The sequence below is a fragment of the Phocoena sinus genome, chromosome 21 (genome assembly GCF_008692025.1).
Source record: "Phocoena sinus isolate mPhoSin1 chromosome 21, mPhoSin1.pri, whole genome shotgun sequence".
In the NCBI taxonomy this organism is placed as follows: domain Eukaryota; kingdom Metazoa; phylum Chordata; class Mammalia; order Artiodactyla; family Phocoenidae; genus Phocoena; species Phocoena sinus.
In genome coordinates, this window is record NC_045783.1 from 14,117,375 (window position 1) to 14,139,258 (window position 21,884).

A 21,884-nucleotide genomic window follows, 5' to 3' on the forward strand; every position below is an offset into this window, starting at 1 on the left:
TATCTATCAGACAGACTGCATACACCACTGTCCTGAGGTAGTTCCCAGTTTCAACATGAGAGGTCGTGTTATCTTCCTGTAAATGATGTCACATCTTTGTAAAGCTGGGTTTTTGGTGATTGCCGTGATGGAAAGCAAGCGCCCTGTGAAAGTAACCTGGACCAGTAACTGGGAGTGGTGACGTACAATCTAATTCCAAGTCTGAGAAGTTTTGTAGCATCCAATACGCACAGACATCCCGATAACAAGTAACTGTGGTTATAGAGAATGACATCAAATGATTACTTTTCAGTTGAAGTATATTATTTTTTCAGATTGCTTCCAAGTTGATAGAACATGAGTACTTACTAAGTTGTTTGCACCTAACTACTTAATAAATACAACTGTTAGGTACTTCTTTTGGCTTGAGAGTGTGGTGGAAAATTACTGAACTATCTTGGCACCGTAAACCAAGAAAGTGTGGGAACCTCTGGGTTAAATAATTTTTGTATTCTAGGTAACTCTAAGAACTAGATAAAATGACTGGACAATTTGTCTTTATTAACAGGTTAATAAAGAGCTTAATTTGAAAAGTCGAGGCATTTGTGAAATTGCTGGAACAGAGAAATCTTTTATATTCTGTTTCTACTTATTGTGTCGATACTTTCTGCTAGTTATTGAAGATACCTTTAAGATCACAAAATGAGGGTGCTGTCTTACATACTTAGATCATCCCAAAGAATCCTAATGCTACCGTTACCTTCACACTCATTAATGACCTGCACACTCTTCCAGGCAGCGGCAAGACTCTCAGTAGCTGTTTCTACTGCTGGAAAACACTCACAGGAGTAAACCTCATACAGTGAATCATTTGATGTCTTATTCTCTTTCCTCCATAGCTAAGATTTTCCTTAGAAAATAGTGGATCGAAAATTCCAAGAGTACAAATATACAAAACATGCTGTTTTGTATATTTTTATACATTATTTAGATACTTTAGTATGAAAAATGTATCACAATTCCCTTGGCTCGTTTATTATGTATTTGACTAAAAACAAAGAGCTGCTTTAAAAGAATCTTTTTTTTAAACATTAGTGACTGAACATTGAAATAGTAATATATTCCTTTAATGATTGATAGGTATTTAAATAATGAAGACCCATTTTATTTATTGGATACTTAGGAACTAATTTCTACTTCATTTTGAGATACAGTGACAATGATTTTTCAACTTCCTACAGTATTATTTATATATATTTTCAAAAGTGGTATGTTTTTATAGCAACATTATAGTATTTTAACATTTTAAACAAAGGGTTCCAGTCACTTCTAATTAATTATGTATGCATGCGTTTGAATATCATCTTTTATATGCATACATAGATGTATACATTCAGTCATATAATCAAAATATCTATGCAAATTAGCATTCCATATAAAGCCCAGCTTATTCCTTTTAATGAGAGGATGTTTAGAGGGTTATATTCATGCTGCTGTAACAGTAACTTGGCTCAAGTACCCTAGAGAACTAAACAAATTTACAAATTTCTATTTGCCTACTTTGTTATTATGGACTGAATTCTATGAATGGGAAGGTTAATTACTAAATGCATTGTAATGAATATGGCATATTTAGTATAATCACATATTATACCTCTGTCATAATAGGGTTATAATAAATAGGAAAATCAGACTCCACAAAATGAAGGACATTGGGAAGTTATGTTCAACTTAGGTCTGCAGGAAAATGCTGTAGAACAATAAGTAAATACAACTTTCTCCTGTGCACGTCCTGCTGGAGTGATTTTGCAGTTTCACAGTATGACTTACCATAGCTCAGCTGTGGGCTCTCTATTCTATTTGCTTTCTTCAATCACTTTTCCCTAATAATATTTTCCTTTCATTTCCCGTGTATAATTCTGTCATGTCCAGTTGTCCAAATGACTTTTCTTGGTTCATTTCCAGGGTTATAATTTCTCTTGATTTCTAAGCCTTCCTTGTATATTTCAACTGTTTCCAATATCCTCATCTTGCCTGGTGCTCTACACACCTATGGGCTGACCGCATCTTCAGGGGCCAGCCGACCTCGAATGATCTGAGGTCGGTTACGGCAGGTTTCTGCTAAGGGGCAGCCGCAGAATCATGTTCAATAGCGCATGTCTCTACACTTGATCTAGGGATTAGATATTGGTTTTCACCAGTGGTTGTTAATCCTCCCTTGAGGCATTTTGATAACAAGAGACAGCAAAAAGGCAACCAGCTTGACATGAGAAAAATGTCTTCCACTATCCTTTCTCCTTTGCTGTGGAGTGACAGCACTAAAAGAACTTTCCAGTGATCACTTGTGGATAGGAAGAGCTATTTTTAAAATACAAGTTACAAAATTTCAGTGAGACAGTGGTTTTCCAGAATTATTCAACACTGAATATAAAAATTTCAGGGGTAGAGGAAGGTGAAAATATAAGCTAAAATGCTTATATTATGGAAAAAAATCATATGTATCAAGCAAGTATCACAAACATTTTTACAGTTAATCTGTATACAGCACAAGAGTTCAGAGCATCCCTGTTATTAAGCTATTTGGAGATACTGTTCCCACATCAAAAAATATAATGCTTAAGACTTTAGGTGTATTGTGTCTGTGGATTAATTAAGCTGATTTCCTGTGAAGCTTTGGCACTCTATCTACGGTCGCTGTCAACATAAAATGTTTACAGAACGGGGGATTTTAAATATTTTCTACTAGAGCAACTTGCCTATGAATTTAACCTATTTTAAGTGAGAGATTTCAAATGTATGCATTGAATGGCATGCTACCTCTTGCTAGGGTTTACAGGAGTTAATGTCATGATGTGATTACAGAAAAAGGGAGTAAGAATAGACAGCAAAACGGAAAAGTCTACTTTTGATAGCTATAAGATTAAAACACAAAAACAAAGAAATCAAGTAATGAATTTAGACTATCTAAGAAACTCAGTATCACATTTAGGATCAGCAGAGGGCTAAACTAATGATTTAGGGCCAAGATGATATTTAGAGAGCAAGGCTGAAGAGTTTAGAACTAACAGAGACAGCATACCTGTGTTCATTTTGACCTTGGAGGGTTTGTTATTAAAGTCTTCAGTTTTCCTGTAGAAAAAAAATGATGTATTAATTTGTTCACTAGCATGGGGAACAAAATATCATGAAAGAGTGTTTTTGTTTTTGTTCTGTTTTGGTGTACCTGTGAGTTAATATCACATGATCATTAGTCTTATTTAAATTAGAGTTTAATAAGGTGGCCAGGGCTTCCCTGGTGGCGCGGTGGTTGAGAGTCCGCCTGCCGATGCAGGGGACGCGGGTTCGTGCCCCGGTCCGGGAAGATCCCACATGCCGCGGAGCGGCTGGGCCTGTGAGCCATGGCCGCTGAGCCTGTGTGTCCGAAACCTGTGCTCTGCAGCAGGAGGGGCCGCAGCGGTGAGAGGCCCACGTACCGCAAAAATAAATTAATTAAAAAAATTTTTTTAAAAATAAGGTGGCCAGAATTTATAATTCTATTCAAGTTAAACTTCAATTATTATTGGTCTTATTATCCTAAACATAAACTTATGTTTTTGTTTAATGGTGACTATTAATGGATGAAAATGGGGTTTTCATTGTTAAAAATTAAATTGCTTTCATAAACATTTATAATAACAGTTTTTGATCTCTAAGCCAGAAAGGATCGCTGGTTGTTAAGCGTCCTCTTCCAGAATTTTAATAAGCACTCTGGTACTTTGAAATCATTACCTTACATTATTCAATTTATTATATTCAATTTGTTATAGAGTTAATTTACTACCAGGGAGTGTTTAATGTATTTAATATGTATGTTGAGCAAATAGTCAAAGAAGATAAGATTCATATATTTTTACAAAGATGCAAGAAATAAATGATTACTACAAAACCCACTTCTGTTTCAGTATCCGATATGGTGGTTTTTCCCATTGAAGTGTTTGCTGTACAACAACTGAGATTAATTCATTAGAAATGGTTGGGAAAATGGTGCTTGTTGTAGAAAAACATTTTTTAATATTTGTATTATTTCTTGACGTGTGAGATGACTTAGTCCTTTCCCTGGCGTATTCTCTTAGCCCATTTTTAGAGTTTCTTATTTATCCATACCCTACAACCAAAGAGAAAGGATACGCTCTTCAGGAAGTAGTTCTTTTAAGAGGAAGAGTTCTCTGAAAGATGTTTAAACCTGGCCACTTTGCCTTGGCTCCTGAGTAGGGCCTGTTGTTAATGAACGTGAACTTCCCCTGCACCACACGTTCAGTTTCCATGTGCGTTAGCACTCTAACATCCGATAGTTAAAACAATTTTTATCTGTACCTCATGGACGAGTAGGGATAGGGTTGAAATGAAATCACCTGTCATGACCTGTCAAGAAAGACCTTCAGTAAATAAGTTTTTCTTCATTCTCTAAAAAGAGCACCAAATGAGCTTCCTGGCTTTCTTGTGTTTGCCTGTCAGGGTTCTGGCCCTGTCCTCTTTTCTGACCATTTCTCCGGTCCTCATATGTTCTGCTCTAGTCATCATTCATCATTTTCTTTCAACATGGCCATCAAAGTTCACCTCTTATAGAAAGCCTGGTTCTATTTCGTACTAATGTGAAATTCTAATAATAAAATTAAAGTATTCAATTGGGAAGACTGGACAGCTACATCAGAAGAATCAAACTGGACTACTTGCTCACACCATGCACAACAATAAATTCAAAATGGATTAAAGACTTAAATGTAAGACCTGAAACCATAACACTTCTAGAAGAAAATAGAGGCAGTATGCTCTTTGACACTGGCCTTCATAATATTTTTTTTGGATATGTCTCCTCAGGCAAGGGAAACAAAAGCAAAAATAAACAAATGGGACTACATCAAACCAAAAGCTTTTGCACAGCAAAGGAAACTATCAACAAAACATAAAGACCGCCTACCAAATGGGAGAAGATATTTGCAAACAATTTATCTGATGAGGGGTTAATATCCAAAATATACAAAGAATTCATATAACTTAACATCAAAAAAAATCAAACAACCCAATTAAGAACGGGCAGAGGATTTGAATAGGCATTTTTCCAAAGAAGACATACAGATGGCCAACAGGCACGTGAAAAGATGCTCAACATCACTAATCATCAGGCAAATGCAAATCAGAACCACAGTGAGACATCACCTCACACCTGTCAGAATAATTATTATCAAAAAGACAACAAATAACAAGTGCTGGCAAGGATGTGGAGAAAAGAGTATACCCTCCTGCAGTATTGGTGAGAATGTAAAGTGTTGCAGCCGCTATGGAAAAGAGTATGGAGATTCCTCAGAAAATTAAAAATAGAGCTACCGTAAGATCCAGCAATTCCACTCCAGGGTATTTATCCAAAGAAAACAAAAGCACTAATTAGTAAAGATATACACACTCCTACGTTCGTTGCAGCATTATTTACAATAGCTAAGATATGGAAGCCAACCAAGCACCCATCCATACATTAATAGATAAAGAAGATGTGGTATATATGTACAATGCAATATTACTCAGCTATAAAAAAGAATGAAATCTTGCCATTTGTGGCAACGTGGGTGGAACTAGAGGGTATAAGTGAAGTAAGTCAGGCAGAGAGACACAAATACTGTATGATTTCACTTATATGTGGAATCTAAAAAACAAAACAGGGAATTCCCTGGTGGTCCATGGTTAGGACTCTGCACTTTCACTGCCAAGGGCATGGGTTCAGTCTCTGGTCAGGGAACTAAGATCCCACAAGCTGCGCAACATGGCCAAAAAAAAATTTTTTTTTAATAATTTAAAAAACCAAAACAAATGAGCAAACATAACAAAACAGAAACAATCACAGATACAGAGAACAAACAGGTGGTTGTCAAAGGGGAGGGGGGTTGGGGGAAGAGAGAAATAGGTGAGGAAGATTCAGAGGTACAGGAGAGTAAGTAAAGATGCAAAGTAAAGATGTCACAGGTATGAAATGTACAGTGTGGGGAATATAGTTAATAATTATGTAATATCTTTGTATGGTGACAGATAGTAACTAGACTTAATGTCATGATCATTTTGAAATGTATAGAAATATCGAATCACTATTTTGTGTAACAGAAACTGACATAGTGTTGTAGGTCACCTATACCTCAAAAACAAACAAATGAACAAACAGACTCATAGAAAAAGAGATCAGATTTGTGGTTGCCAGAGGCAGGGAGTAGGGGGAGGGGGAATTGGATGAAGGAAGTCAAAAAGTACAAACTTACAGTTACAAGACAAATAAGTACTAGGGATGTAATGTACAACATGATAAATATAATTAACACTGCTTTATGTTATATATGAAAGCTGTTGAGAGAAAATCCTAAGATATATCATCACATTGAAAAATATATTATTTTCTGTTTCTTTAATTTTGTATCTCTATGAGATGATGGATGTTCAGTAACTTATTTTGGTCATCATTTCACGATGTATGTAAGTCGAATCATTATGCTGTTTACCTTAAACTTATACAAGTGCTGTATGTCAATTATATCTCAATAAACTGGAAAAAAGTTATTTAAACCTACAAAAATTTTAAAATGTGAACACCAGCTAATTATAATGATACCTTCTACCCCAGGGTAGGGGGAGAAATGGGGAAATAAAATAGCATGGAAAAAATACACATAAATGATATGAGATGTATATATGAACCAAGAAGAGAAGGATTTTATCTTTTTTACACCTAGATTGAATTACTAATACCCGGTACTCAATAAATACTAAAACAATGAGCATATAGAATGGATAAAATCACAGTACTGATGTTCATCCCAATTTATATTTTAGAGCTATAAACTGAAAACAACACAGATGACATCCTCATTATGTAGTGTTTTGGTATCACCTGATTGTGTATAGTGTCACATTCTTGCCCATCCACCCTGGAAGGACACTGCAGCAGTGTAGGAGAAGCAGGGCAGGAGTAATGTGTACGGTTGCCACATCTAGGACTGAGAGAATTACCACAATGTTACACTGAATTTTACAGTAAAATTTCACAGGCCAATTGACATTAAATAGAGAATGAAGGAAACTTTATTACGATGAGTTTTATCTCTTATTTTTCAGCTGGTATAAATAAAGAGGCACATTTCTATTTTCTTTTTCAGAATACAAAAATAAATGTGGTACATAGCTAAGTATGTAGCCTTAATACCTAATGTAGCCTACTTGGTAGCCTTAATACCACCTGGATTGAAGGGATGCCAATGAAGTCAGGGAAGAAGGCAGTGGTCAGTGCAGGAGCCTTGAGAAAACTCCATCAGATGTATTTATTTTAATGTCTCAGGAGCAAAACTCCTAATACGTTAACCTTAAATGGACAAAATAAATGGAAAAGTAAAGCCTCCGGGGATGTCTGTGACCACGGCTGAGGCAACTGCTAAAACAAGAAGGAATAAACAAGTCTCCAGAAAAATGAGGACTGTAAAGACATTTCCCAAATTCTATTTATCACTCCTTTTCAAAACACTTGACGTTTAAAACTGTTTTAAGTTTTAAAACTGAATGACAAAGACAGTGTTTGAGCTGGAACAATACTGATTGATAAAGAAACCATCAAACAGAAGGAAAGTTAACTCTCAGAACACAAAACCTACTACTCTAATAATGTTTTTATACCAAGTTAGGGAACTAGTAATCAGCATTTGTTGTTTGAATTCAAATGCCGATATTTACAAAATATCTGACACTGAAAAAAGTAAAATTGGATTAACGAGAACAAAGAAAGGCGCCACAAATCCTTGAGCTTTTCATCTTTAAAGTGATGTATCCTGTTACTTATAAATGTAACACGTGAGGTTTTTTAGCTTCGCATTGTTTTAGATGTCAAAATGTGAAATGACTAACTTCCTAATCAGGCAAGACATTTTCCAAGTTTTAAAAGAAAAGCCACAGTGATTGAGCTCTGCAGAAGAACCCGAAACCGAAGGCTTCTTGGGTGACTAATAAAAATGCATGATTCTATTTCCATTATTTGTACTAAAGCCATTAACAAGTCCACAACTGAGAACTCTCTTTAGACAGTTTGAACTAAAGCGAATCTAATCTCTTTTGTTCTGTTCTGAAAAAGTGTCTTTGATTGTACTTACATAACAAGCACAGATTATTCTGGAAAGCATCAAATTCCTGGAGTGTTTGCATGCTACTAGGAGAGACAGTATTTCAAGTATTCTCTTAAATTGGAATTGAACCAGGTCCAAGACTATGAAAACTGACCATAAAATGCAGACTACCTTGAACCTCAGCAGAGGATCCACAGAGCAGAAACTATCTGTACATTAGAGTATCAAAATGGTATTCAACAGGTGGAGCAGAGATGTATTTACTTAAGTTCAGTTCTTGCTGAAGTTTTTAAATAAAAGGCAACATTATATGTATCCAATTTGTGTATAGCAATGGATTTGTTTTTCTCACAGGTCAGAGTAGGGTTCTTTCCCAATATGCATTGGCAGTAGATTGTGCTGGTTGTTCATGCATGGATAAGACATGATTTGGTGGCTATGGTCTTTTAATTCTGCTTGAATTTCAGTGATCAGATATCTCTTTTTTTTTTTTTTTATGGATCAGAGTCGGCTTTATTTCCAACATTCGTATGACAACAGGTTGGGTAATTTAAGTTTTGAATGAGGATCCCAAGATGTTTGATTGTTCATTCATGGGCACCAACATGACTTTGTGCCCATAATCTTGTAATTCTGCTTGAAATCTTTTGCTTATGAGGCATCCCATTCTGAAGAGGACCAGAGGCAAATTCCCTCCTCAATTCTGGCCAAGAGTTCCGTGTTAGTCATTTTGTTTTTGTAGACTCAATTTTAAGCACCAAGGCCAGCCATACAACTATAGGACTACATTTTAGCTCGGCTAATGTGAGGAGTTTAAGATTGGAGCCCAAAAGATTTTCCATGGAATAATTTTAATCCAGTAAATTGCTAGGTTATTTTAAAATTGTTCTATTCACAGTTCATATATCATTCAGAAAAAAGGACTCACAGATAGTCAAAGTGGTGGGAAAACATTGAGGGATGTTAGATTTCTTAGAGGTATTTTAAACACAAGAATAAAAGTACGGTGCATATTAATTTTATGCACCAGATTTTAGCCTGAATTTACTTTGAAATGGTATATGTACCACTCTTTCTGCATAAACTACCCTGAGTGGTCAAATCCTTTCTCTCTCTGTGGTAGGGTTAGCCGTATTCATAAATGCCCAATGATTTCACTTTTCAGTTATAGCCAAATAACTTAATTTAGGCTGTTGACATTTATCTTTAGTTATCTTTTCTAATATATTAATGTGCTGCTTTGAAATGTTCACAGGAAATACCCTAAGTAGTTTATTATGTCCTTTACAGTCCCTGAGCTTAGAAAAATGAGAATCCACATCTCCCCCTTTTCTGAATGGTTTCTCTGCGTTGACAGCCGGTATATGACGTCAACTCAGGGACTCCTTTGCCTCTGAGTGGGTGGTACAAATCATCTCAGTCACTAATGAGGGCAGCCTCCACATAAGAACTTAAATCCCTCCCAACATTCCTGAGCTAATGGTGCCTGAAGATGGGTCCTTAGTATTCAGAAGCCAAATCATCCACAGCATCTATATGTGAGTGCTGGGATCAGAACACAAATAACATCATTTCTAGGAATAAGGCAAAATCATTACTGTGAATAGTGATGAGTGAAAGGACGCGAGGCCATTGACAATTTTCATAAAAAATGCAAAGTGTTCTTTTTAATTATACCAAATTTCATGATACCTGGAAAAATTTCCTCAAGAGCACCATATGTTTTTCAAGGAAACTAGCAATTTTCTTTCTGAGACTTTACAATGCAAGCTAGTCAAAATGCGTGCAGATTTTCTGTAAAATGTATACTAGTTAGAAGTCAATCCTGGTAGATAATTTTCTTTCTGATGCTATTTCAAAGCCTCAAAGTCTGTGATTTACTCTCTTTTTTAATTATAAAAGAATACTGGTTTCTTTTTGCACTAAATTGTCATGTGATTTAATATTGCTCTAGTATCCGGCTGTCATGGTATCTTTTACTTTTATACTGCAATACTTAAGGATGATTATAGGATACATCTAAGTACTTACAAATGCATTTTTTTCTAAGACAAAATTATTGATCAACTTGATAGTACTGTACTAGAAAATTTCCATTGGTTTCTATTCTATAAGTCAAAAGCCGTGTATTCCTAATGAAAATAAACCAGAACCTTAATGTGGATCTGGTGAGTCAGGCACATTGTCAAAGAAACATAGAAAGAATTAGACTATAGAAATACATGTTACAGGTGAACTGAATAGTGTTGGAAGGATAGGTCTTGAAGTCAAGTGCACCTGGATTCAAGTCCAGTTTTGCCCATTTCCAGCCATCTAAATGATTTATAGCAACATCATTATCATCTTCGGCAGTAGCAACAGCAGCAAGATCAAACCCCTCCCCCCAATGCAGCAAACCATCCCAGAACTGGATAACTGGCGTCATGCCCAGTCACCAATATTTTGAATATTTTGAGACAGACTTTTATCTTTGATTGAGTCATAAGAGTATAATCTAGACTTTCCTGAAAACACACAGACTATATTTTATTGCTTTAAATTAAACTAAGCCACCACAGTTCGTAAGGTTTATTTGTATGTATTTTCCCATTACTCAATTATTCCATGCCCAACTTAGCAACATACTGGAATTGAAAAGGAATTCTGCTTTCCAGGCAGCTTTTCTTTCCTCCTTAAACAGAGCCTTCTTTTAGCAAAGTTCTCCCCCTGCCCCACCACCACTGCAGTGAATAAGAGGAGACAGACCTAAAGAAATGGTTCAATCAAACACTTGCCTCCTATGCCAGCTACGTCATTGCTATTGAACCTAAGGGAAAGTGACACTTAAAGATCGTGACAATTAGCCTTTAAAAAACGACTTTCCATTACCTTTGACAGCTTATAACCCAAGGTGATGGGTGGAGGAAAGAAATGTCTGTAAAATGTCACATAAAGAATTGTGTGGCAGATTGCAGAGTGATAGCATCCTGATGACAGCCATTCCTGTTTAGTTCACTAAGTGAAAGTATCTCCCCTGCTTTCCACCATTGCAGAGAGTACCATAAATTTCTACTTTGAGGAGCAAATCTTTAATCTTTGAAAAAAAAAGTGTACTTCTTTCTTTCTGATTTGGAAGAAGTAAAACTGTCTCTATTTGCAGATGACATGATATTACATATAGAAAACCCTAAACATTCCACCAAAAAATGGTTAGAACTAATAAACGAATTAAGTAAAGTTGCAGGATACAAAATCAATGTGCAAAAATCAGTTGCTTTTCTATACACTAATAACAAAATATCAGAAAGAGAAATTAAGAAAATAATCCCATTTAAAAATGCATCAAAAAGAACAAAATACATAGGAATAAATGAAACCAAGGAGGTGAAAGATCCGTACACTAAAAACTGTAAGACATTGATGGAAGAAAAGGAAGAAATGGAAGAAGAGATAAATAAATGGAAAGCTATTTCAGGCTCATGGATTGGAAGAATAGTGTTAAAATGTCCATACTACCCAAAACAATCTACAGATTCAGTGCAATCCCTACCAAAATTCCAATGGCATTTTTCACAGAAATAGGAAAAACAGTTCTAAAATTTGTGTGAAATCACAAAAAACCAAATGAATAGCCAAAGCAATCTTGAGAAAGAAGAATAAAACTAGAGGCATCACACTTCCTGATTTCAAACTATATTACAAAGCTATAGAAAAAAAAATATGGCATTGGCATAAAAACAGACACATAGACAAATGGAACAGAATAGAGAGCCCAGAAATAAACCCATGCAAATATGGTCAATTAATTTATGACAAAGGAGCCAAGAATATACGATGGGGAAAGGATAGTCTCTTCAATGGTGCTGGGAAAACTGGCCAGCCACATGCAAAAGAATGAAACTGGACTGCTATCTTATACCATATACAAAAATCAACTCAAAGTGGACTAAAGACATGAATGTAAGACCTAAAACCATAAAACTCCCAGAAGAAAACATAAGGCATAAGCTTGACTTTGGTCTTGGCAATGATTTTTTGTATTTGACAACAAAAGCAAGGCGACAAAAGCAAAAATAAGCCAGTAAGAGTAAATCAAACGAAAAACTTCTGCACAGCAAAGGATATCGTCACAAAAGGAAAAGACAACCTGCAGAATGGGAGACAATATCTGTAAGTCGTATATCCGATAAAAGGTTGATATCCAAAATATTTAAAGAACTCATACAACTCAACGCAAAAAGCCAAAAACCAAACTAAAATAAAACAAAACTCAAAAAACCGAATTGATTTAAAAACGGGCGGAGGAACTGAACAGACGTTTTTCCAAAGAAGGACATGCAGTGGCCAACAGGTACATGAAAAAGTGCGTAACATTACTAATCATCAGGGGAATGCAAATCAAAACCACAGTGAGATTTCACTTCACACCTGTTAGAATGGCTATTATCAAAAAGACAAGAGATAACAATTGCTGGTGAAAATGTGGGGAAAAGGAAACCCTTGTGCGCTGTTGGTGGGAATAAATTGGTACAGGTACTATGGGAAAAAATATGGAGGTTCCTCAGAAAATTAAAAATAGAACTATCCTGTGATCCAGCAATCCCACTTCAGGGTATAAATCCAAAGGAAATGAAAACAGAATATTGAAGAGATATCTGCACTCCCATGTTCACTGCAGCATTATTCACAATAGTCAAGGTATGGAAACAACTTATGTGTCCACCAACTGACGAATGGATAAAGATGCGGTATATTTACACAATGGAATATTTATTCAACCGTGAGAAAGAAGGAAATCTTGTCGTTTGTGACAACATGGATGAACCTTGAGGGTATTATGCTAAGCAAAATAAGTAAGACAGAGAAAGACAAATACTGTATGGTATCACTTATGTGTGGAATCTAAAAAAGAAAAAAAGTCAAATTCATAGAAACAGAGAGTAGGAAAGTGGTTGCCAGGGGCTGGGGGCCAGGGGGAAATGGGGAGAGTTTGGTAAAAATGCACAAACTTTCAGCTATAAGATAAATAAGGGCTGAGGATCTAATGTAAAACATGATGACTATGATTGATAACACTGTATTGTATAATTGAAATTTGCTAAGAGAGTAGAACTTAAATGTTCTCACCAAAAAAAAAAAAAGATTAATATGTGAAGTGATGGATGTGTTAACTAGATGGGGAGAATCCTTCCACAGTGTATACATATATCATCACTATGTACACTTTAAATATGTTACAACTGTATACGTCAATTATAACTTCCATAAAGTTGAAATTTAAAAATGTTAATAACAGTTATGTTCAATGTAAAAAAATTGAAAATAAAAGAACCATTTTTTAAAAATTTGAGCTTTGCTAAATATCCTTTTTTTAAAAATTAAAAAACTTTTTGTATTGAAGTATAGTTGATTTACAATGCCATATTAATTTCTGCTGTACAGCAAATTGACTGAGTTATATACATTTATAGATTTTTAAAATATTCTTTTCCATATGGTTTATCCCAGGATATTGAATATAGTTCCGTGAGCTATACAGTAGGATCTTGTTGTTTATTTATAAATTTCCTCCTATTTTTAATTTTAAAACCTTTCATTTTGGCCTCCCCTGGTGGCGCAGTGGTTAAGAATCCACCTGCCAATGCAGGGGACACGGGTTCAAGCCCTGGTCTGGGAAGATCTCACATGCCACGGAGCAACTAAGCCCGTGCGCCACAACTACTGAGCCTGCGCTCTAGAGCCCGCGAGCCACAACTACTGAGCCCGCGTGCCACAACTACTGAAGCCCGCGCTCCTAGAGCCTGTGCTCTGCAACAAGAGAAGCCACCACAAGGAGAAGCCCGCGCACCGCAAGGAAGAGTAGCCCCCACTCGCCGCAACTAGAGAAAGCCTGCGCCTGGTAACGAAGACCCAACGCAGCCAAAAATAAATTAATTAATTAAATTTTTAAAAAAAACCTTTCATTTTAATTTTTATATATTGATATCACAAATCATCAGATATAAAAAGAAATTATGTAATCTAGTTTAGTTTTATATATATCATATTTAGACTTTCAGTGGAAGCAAACATTAAATGCTGTGGCAGTAATAAAGACTTATCATTTTATGTGTGTTTTATTTCTTAAACCAGAACTTCTGAAAAGGACCTTGGATCAATCATCTTGATTTTCAGATTAGGCTTTTGAGGATAAGAGAAATGACTGCTCCAAGATCAAACAGTAAAAAGCTGACCCTCAAAAATGACTTAGCTTTCCTGACTGTTAGTGAAAAAAAGGCGTCTCCTTTTAAGGCATCTTGAAATGTCAACTGAAATCAAGATAATTCCCCTCAACACATTACAGTTAATTATAATACATTACATTAGGCATAGTTGCCTAATTGAGTGCTGATATGTTGGGGGTTCCAGGAGAGAAGGAGGTGTGGTACGAGGCAGGCCTGGCTGATGAATAAGTAAGGGCTGTTAGCAGAGGACCATAGGATTTATTCTTGTAGAACTAATATGGAAATAATGGTTGCTTATGACAAGGATTTCTTTTGCCCGACGACTGCACAAGCCCAAATACAAGGCTCTATTTAGACTTAAGCCTAGACCAATAGCTATTGCTATATTTTTTTTCAGAAAACGTCAGGACTTTAAGTTGAGAATGTTTATTTTAATGTATTTCCATGGCAATGTTATTTTATGAAATAACCGTTAAATAATCCTGCTTATTGTTAATTGACTATTAAAGAAACAGTCATATTTTTTCTTTTGATTGAACGAACACACCTGCTTCCTGAACACCTGAAATAACATTTACATAACTTAGCAAGGGCAAAAGCCTGCTGTATACCGCCAGTAGTGGTACAAACCTGTGTTTGTGTGTGCCTCAGATATGAAATGGTGAAACTCTGCTTGATACGTGGAATTTGAATTTTGGGTGTGGGGGATGGTGGTAAGAAATTTGCTCTAATTTAGTCATTTAACATTTAAAGAGTATTTCTCTTGCAAAGTTTATTTAGAATGAAAATGTATCTCAAGTCACTTCACATATACCTTAAGGTCATTGTACTAATTTGTGAAAATCCAAGGAAGAAAATAAGGGACCATTGGGGGAAAATACTGTCTCTGAAGAAATTCTGAATCTATTAAAATTTGAAACTTTTGATATTTTTGTTGGCAAAAATATCAAAAAGTGGGCAGCTTATGATACTATTCATTCGGAGCCAATGAAAATAGATAATAAAGATAGATATCTTCCCTTTTCATTGTTAAAATTATGTATTTCTGTAATATTTGGAGTGCAAAAGTAGTTCACTAGATCTTTAGCGAGAAGTCTGGCAAATTTCTTCATGACATCTCTAGGTACTAACTGTAAAAGTGTTAGGTGGAATTAGAGGTGAATGAAAACTCATTTTCAGTAGTGCCTTTCCCTGCCTATGTATCTTCAACATTTTTATTTTGGGGAAGAATACCTGGCATGTTCTACAGAAGGCATACATGCGAGAGAGGATAGGTAATAAGTAGAAAGACAGATTATCTTGACAGTCTGAATTAAACTTCAACAGGGATAAATAAGTCTTGCAATTTAGCTAAACCAAATTATTTCATGATTAGGTTGAAAACACTGATTTCTCAAAACTTTATCTGAAATACATCTAGGAGCTTCAGTGGGCTGTGAGCTCAGTGTGACATAGTGCTTTAAAATATAATTATATAAAAATGAACAGTGGTTGCAGAAATCAAGGAAGATTATGATCCTACTTTTATGGTCATGTTGGCACCTCCTCACTGCAATTTAAAAATGTCGTCTTTTTGCTGTTGTCCATGAACCAACTTGGTATGGATGTGAGTGTCTCACCAGGTTTTAGGGCCTGGCACTGAATGCTGAAGGGAGGTGGTGAGGCCACTGTGTGATTTGGTGGAAAGAGCTGCCACGAGAGTGTTAGCAGCAGTAGGAAAATTATTGACCGTACCCTGATTTGTTGTTGTTGTTACTGTTTTATCTCAGGGAAATCATCCCAGTGGCTTTTAGGATTAATGCTCTTAAATCATCCACACTCATGCTTTGCACTGACAGGGAGACAGATAACAGTTGTAAATAGAAGTTTCAATATTCCCTTCAGATGTACCTGCATTTAAGAAACATGATATACAAATGGGACTGTTTCTCAGTGCTGGGTTTTTAACAATCTGGTTTACAACTCTCATCAGAAAGGATGTAAATGACTCCATCCTAGAACTAAGTGCTTTAATAATTCTGAATTATACAACAAAACTGGGGTTGCTATCTATTGCTCTTTTGCTCAGCAAAATGCCAATCCAAATGATCTCACCTCTAGGTCTTACCCAATTCACATGTACCCAGCATTCTTCATTTTTTATACCTAATATAGTCCTTCATACCCTGCCACTATTTAAAGCTAAAACTTTCACTCAATCCACCAAAAATAGGCAAAGAAAACAACCTACAAATTTATACTTAAATTATACTTTGGAGAACAGTGAAAATTATTTGAACAAAGATTTTGTCCTTTCCTAACACCTTTACCTGACACATCTGCTGCATCTAGAAATGGTTGGAATAGTCTTTTAGATGATTGTTGGGCATATTTTAACATAGGCAGTTAAATCTTACTTGATCTGCTCCTTATTAGTCTTTTTTCCCCCTTTTATCTATGGGAACAAGCCTTCCACTTCCTTCCTTTTATTTTGGACTGCCACTGCTCTTTGAAAAGCATAAAGACTTCATCTTGACATCACAACTGCATGAGGACAGGAACTCTTTCAGGGAAGGCTGGGTTCCCCTGCAGGGTAAGCTGTGACATGAGGTCATGACCTTAAGGACCCACCCTGGGCTTTTTGTTCACGCTGACTCTACTGTGTTCTACCTCAGTTTCACAGGTAGAGACTATCTGCCGTGAACATTCCCATGACAAAAGTCTGACACTCACTGACTTCAATATCATTTCTTCTCTGTTAATACAGAGCAGAGCATTCCCTCATTTCTCTCACAACATTTGGAAACCTAGAAACAGTGTTGTGCCCATGTGCTATCACACCGATTCTAGCAAATATATTTGAGGAGAGCGATCCCTTTTCTGTTCTCTAATGTGAACTCATCATTGTTGGAATGGTGCCTGTCTGCCCTTCCTGTGTCAGGGTAAGAAAACGGAGCTCATCATATTACAGTTCATAAATGTATCAAATCGACAATTTGTACACCTTAAGTGTACAAAATGTTGTATGTCAGTTATATCTCAATTAAAAAATATATATAGCTCATATTGAGAGGGAGCAAAAGAAAATGGGTGGGCCAGAATGTTAGCAACTTTCTTTTTTGTGGGAGGGGCGACTTCAGAAATATACATATACCCTCACCAGCAGCTAGTAAGTGGCAGAGTCAGGCTTTAACAACCCATGTTTTAGGGAACTTTCAGGTACGTGCTCTTAACATTCCATTATATTCTTCACTGTATTAAAGTGGGTATCAGTATTTAGTCTTATGTGTGTATATGTGCTTGGGCAAATCTCTGTACTTCTTTCTGCCTGAGCGTTTTAATTTATAAAATGAAAAGCTTGTTTTAAAATTCAAATGCATATAAGGTCCTTTTATGGTGTGAAATTTTCTTAAATCCAAGAAGGGTATATTTAGCTGACTTATATTTATTGCGAACCTTTACAGTGCAAACCAATATGCTTACTAATATGATTGTATATAATATAAAGCAGAATCTTACTGGAAGTCAATATTTTACTGACTCATTTACACATTAAAATTCGGAAGAAAGAGATTTTAAAAGATCTGTATTTCTAATAGCATCAGTATGAGATAGATGTGTATTAGTACAAGTCCAAGCCATCATCCAAGGATGTTAGTTATCCTCTTAGCTGCCTAGTTTACTTAAATCCAGAAGTGAGATCTATAGACCTCTTTCTATATAACATGTCTTCCCATATTGTCTCGCGTGTCCTTCAATGGAGATGATCCATTTTAGGATTTCATCTCACCTAAAACGATATCCATTTTATAAATGTACATCCAAAACTATTTGTCTAAAAATAAACTTCAGTCAATAAATTATTACCCCCTTTTTAAAGCTTTTTTCATTATGGGTGGTGTTGTGGTGCCAGGGATATTGGGAGTGACAAGAATCATTGATTTTGTTGGCTTTCTATTAGAATTTGCAGTGGAAAAAACAGATAAGTCAAGGGTGAGGTTTCAAATTCCAAATGTTACATTATTTTGCATATCTCGTATTTCAAAGAGTAAAGTCTGTTGACCTTTGAGGAAACAAAAGCCTAAAAGATCTCAGCACATTGTGTTCCAAACTAGTATTTTCATTACATTTTCTTACTGGCTGAATTAGTCATGTCATCACTTGCTAAACTATAACAGCATGGGAAGTACAGTGGTATTTCACGTTAGTTTTCACGTGGATGATTGCTGCTACACGCTTTGGTTAACGTTGAAGTTTGGTATCAGGCTCACAAACAAACTGCCGAAGTCTTATGACCCACGGAAATTTCAATCAGCCCGTTCCCCTTTTCAGAATCTTTGGAATTTGAACGTTTACTCAGCATAAATTATGATTTAATATATTAGGTTATTTGTATGGTAACTATGTGAGAAATGTGTCATTAAGTTAAAGTGATTGAGAAAGACAGTCAGATTAAGGAGAAGTATGAATTAGCGAATGTTTGTGAAGAAACAATTTATTTTCCTTTAAAAACATGGATTAACTCTAGGTCCAGGAAATAATGCCAAAAATGGGTCCTTTGGGGTCCCAGTTTAATAAACACATAAGAATGATTAGTACATATGGCATCAAATTACATGTAGTAAACGTTTCATAAAAGGTTTATTTTATGTAGTTTAGGTATTTATGCTAGCATTTTCTTTAAGAACCTAGCTTTTAATATCATCAAAAGTAAATGGCAGCCTAGACCCTCATCCGATTATCCTCATTTGTAAATTGATACATTTAAGTTACAATTCAAATATACTTCATACTTATTTCCCATTTCATACTGGGTTCATGGTATTCCCCTCTCCCCAAACCTCACCCCATTTTCTAGCATGCCCTAACTCAGAGAATGGCACCATTCATTCATTATTTAATGCATTAATTCATAAATCAAAAAATTTGAAAGGCAGGCACTGTATAAGCAGAACATGGGGTTCACCCTTGACAACTCCCTCTCTGTCTCCCTCAACTCTGTATTAAACAAGAGACATTTAGCCCTGGAAGGGATACTATGCCTCTATCTCAGCCACACAGCTCATTTGGCCAAGACATTTGGGTGTGAGAGGATATGCATTTTTAGCTCTCTGGACTTTACAAGGGCCAGATACAGGTTAAGCATAATTTAACATCCCGAGTCAGGAGATGGGAGTGCATGAGGGTTAACAGTGATACAGGGACTAATATTATTGCTTCATGTTCCTACGACAGCAATGAACACTAAGTGGATATCTTCCAGTGGTATATAGGCAGGGGGCAGCAAGGCAGATAATATCAGCTCTTCGTATGTAGCTTACCACTCCTTATCCCAACACAATGATTGCTGTTACTTTGTGGGGGCGGTGAGTGGGTCTCAAGTATACACAACTGGATGAATTGTAATCCTTGGCTCATGACAAGGTCTAATCATAATCCATGTACATCTCCTTCCCACCCTCCCTCTCTTACTTATCACTAAATGCCTACACACCCACCATCTAAAACAAAAGGTAGCCTTTGAAAGGAAGCTACATCTAACCAGATGGTCTCGGCCATTATTCTATCCTTTGCCTCTGGACACCTGAAATAACCGTCATTCTGAATTCCATGTGGGTCATTCTCTTGCTTTCCTTATTATCTACTTTCATTGAGGATATATGTATATATATCTTCTACAAGTACACTCATTTTTGTTGTTTTTATCTTTATAATGATGTCATTGTTCTGGATATAAGCATATTCCTAAGATTTATCCATATTGCTGCCTATTTCTGTAGTGTGTTCCTTTTGCCTTCCATATAATAGTCTATTGTGTGACTATACCACAGTTTATATATTTGCTTTCTTCTAAGTGAGCATTTGGGTTGCTTCTAGATGTTTGCCATTCTTGTATAGAGCTGCCGTGAATATTTATATACATGTTTCTTATTGCTTTGCTTATCAATGAACTCCTTGCCAGAGAACTTAAATGATAATAATAGCTCCTATTTAAGTGCTGTCTATGTGCTGGGAACTATTCTAACAATATTACATACATAGTAATTCACTTGAGCCTCACAGTAACCAAACGAGGTAAATACTATTGTTATTTTACTGACTAAAGAAACAAGAACTCAAGAGAAGTTAAGAAACTTGCCCAAAGTCACATAACTATTAAGTAACAGAGTCAAGCTTGGGAACCTAGGCAGTTTGGCTTCAGTTTGTGTTCCTAAACACTGTGCTGTAGTGTCTTTCTTAGATCTAAGAAGCTTTAGGATTACAACAGTTTATAATATATAGTTTGGCTCTTGACCAAAATTTGAGTGTAGGACTGTCATAATTTGGATTGATCAATGTATAGTATACCTTGTAATGAGCAATACTGAAAATGCACAGGCCTATCATAACTACTCTAAAACACATGTTCATGTAAACTTCCTTGTATATCTTTTATCATTGGCACAAGGCTCTTGGCAGATTTGTTTCAATGGGATGAGCCCTGTTTTTGATGCTGAAGGTATCATTGCTTGCCCCGCCAACCCAGTGGTGGCAGTTCTTTGATGCATTTGTCACATCTCTCTACATCTTTTCATCCCTCTACATCACAATCAGAGGGTGCTCATCTTTACAGTCACCCTGCCCATCTTCATCACTTTAAGGTGCCCAGGCTTCCTCTATGCCTTTGTGCTAAGGGCACAGTCTGGACCCTGGGTGGCTCTCAGGGAATCAGATAATGAGCTTAAAGCAGAGACGACTTGGACTCTTACTTCCTAGAGGAGAAGATGCTCCTACATTAGGAGCAAAAACTCTCACCCACCAGTAAAGCAGCATCTTCAAAAACGTATGGACATCCTGGCAAACGAAAGGTTGCATGTCTTTCCTTAAGTTTACATATGTTACTACACAATAACCCATAATAAATAAATTTGGTCAAGAAACTCTATTGCCATAAATACACATAAAATATCAAAGACAGGAAGCACAAACAGCATTTGACTCCTTTGGCAGCACAAGAGCCATCATCAGAGCCACCGTGTATGGCTCCATTAAGCCCTTGTTCATCCTGATTCTGAAGGTTTAGTCTCGAGAGGAAGAATGAGCCATCAGATGGATGAGTCATATTTTGGTTAGAATCACAGGAACATTCAAAAATGAAATCACTTTATTCCACTGAACAAACCTTATAAAAAGTAAATTACTTCATATATGTTTGGCAAAAGACTAATTAGCTATTTTGAGTTCTCCCTGGAATTATCTCACCCATTCTTTCCACCCTCTGTGACACCTGCTTCCATCTCTCTCCTTTCCCAGTGCTTTCCTGGTCACGCCAATAAAACAGGAAAAAAGCAGGAAATGTGGTTTTGACAACCTTCACATCGTTAAGGCAAGAGGGAAAAGGTCCCACAATCAGTAATCTTTTAAAAGCAAGCATCTTTCAAAGAAACAAATACTTTCAAGACAGTTTAATATTATCTTTATCATTGCTTTTACATATCTGAACCTTTAAAATCTTCATCTTTTAAAATCTGAATTAGAACACTATTTCTGGATTTCCAAACTTCAGCTACATCCGTACCTATCTCTACATGTGTAAGAGTGTACAGCTGCCCGGCTC

The 21,884-nt window shown here is 36.2% G+C and overlaps 1 protein-coding gene across 8 annotated transcripts in view; it reads right to left on the reverse strand.

Moving 5' to 3' along the window:
• Window positions 1-21,884, reverse strand: part of SORBS2 (sorbin and SH3 domain containing 2) — a 319,740-nt gene that overhangs the window by 92,476 nt on the left and 205,380 nt on the right. For 6 of the 8 annotated variants that reach the window (XM_032618493.1, XM_032618491.1, XM_032618492.1 and 3 more), the window contains exon 3: window positions 3,059-3,108. The exons of the other annotated variants lie outside the window; for them this stretch is intronic. In XM_032618493.1, the coding sequence (XP_032474384.1) occupies window positions 3,059-3,068 (10 nt within the window). In that variant the 5' untranslated portion in view covers window positions 3,069-3,108. The remainder of the gene's footprint in view (window positions 1-3,058; window positions 3,109-21,884) is intronic. 8 annotated transcript variants of the gene reach the window in all.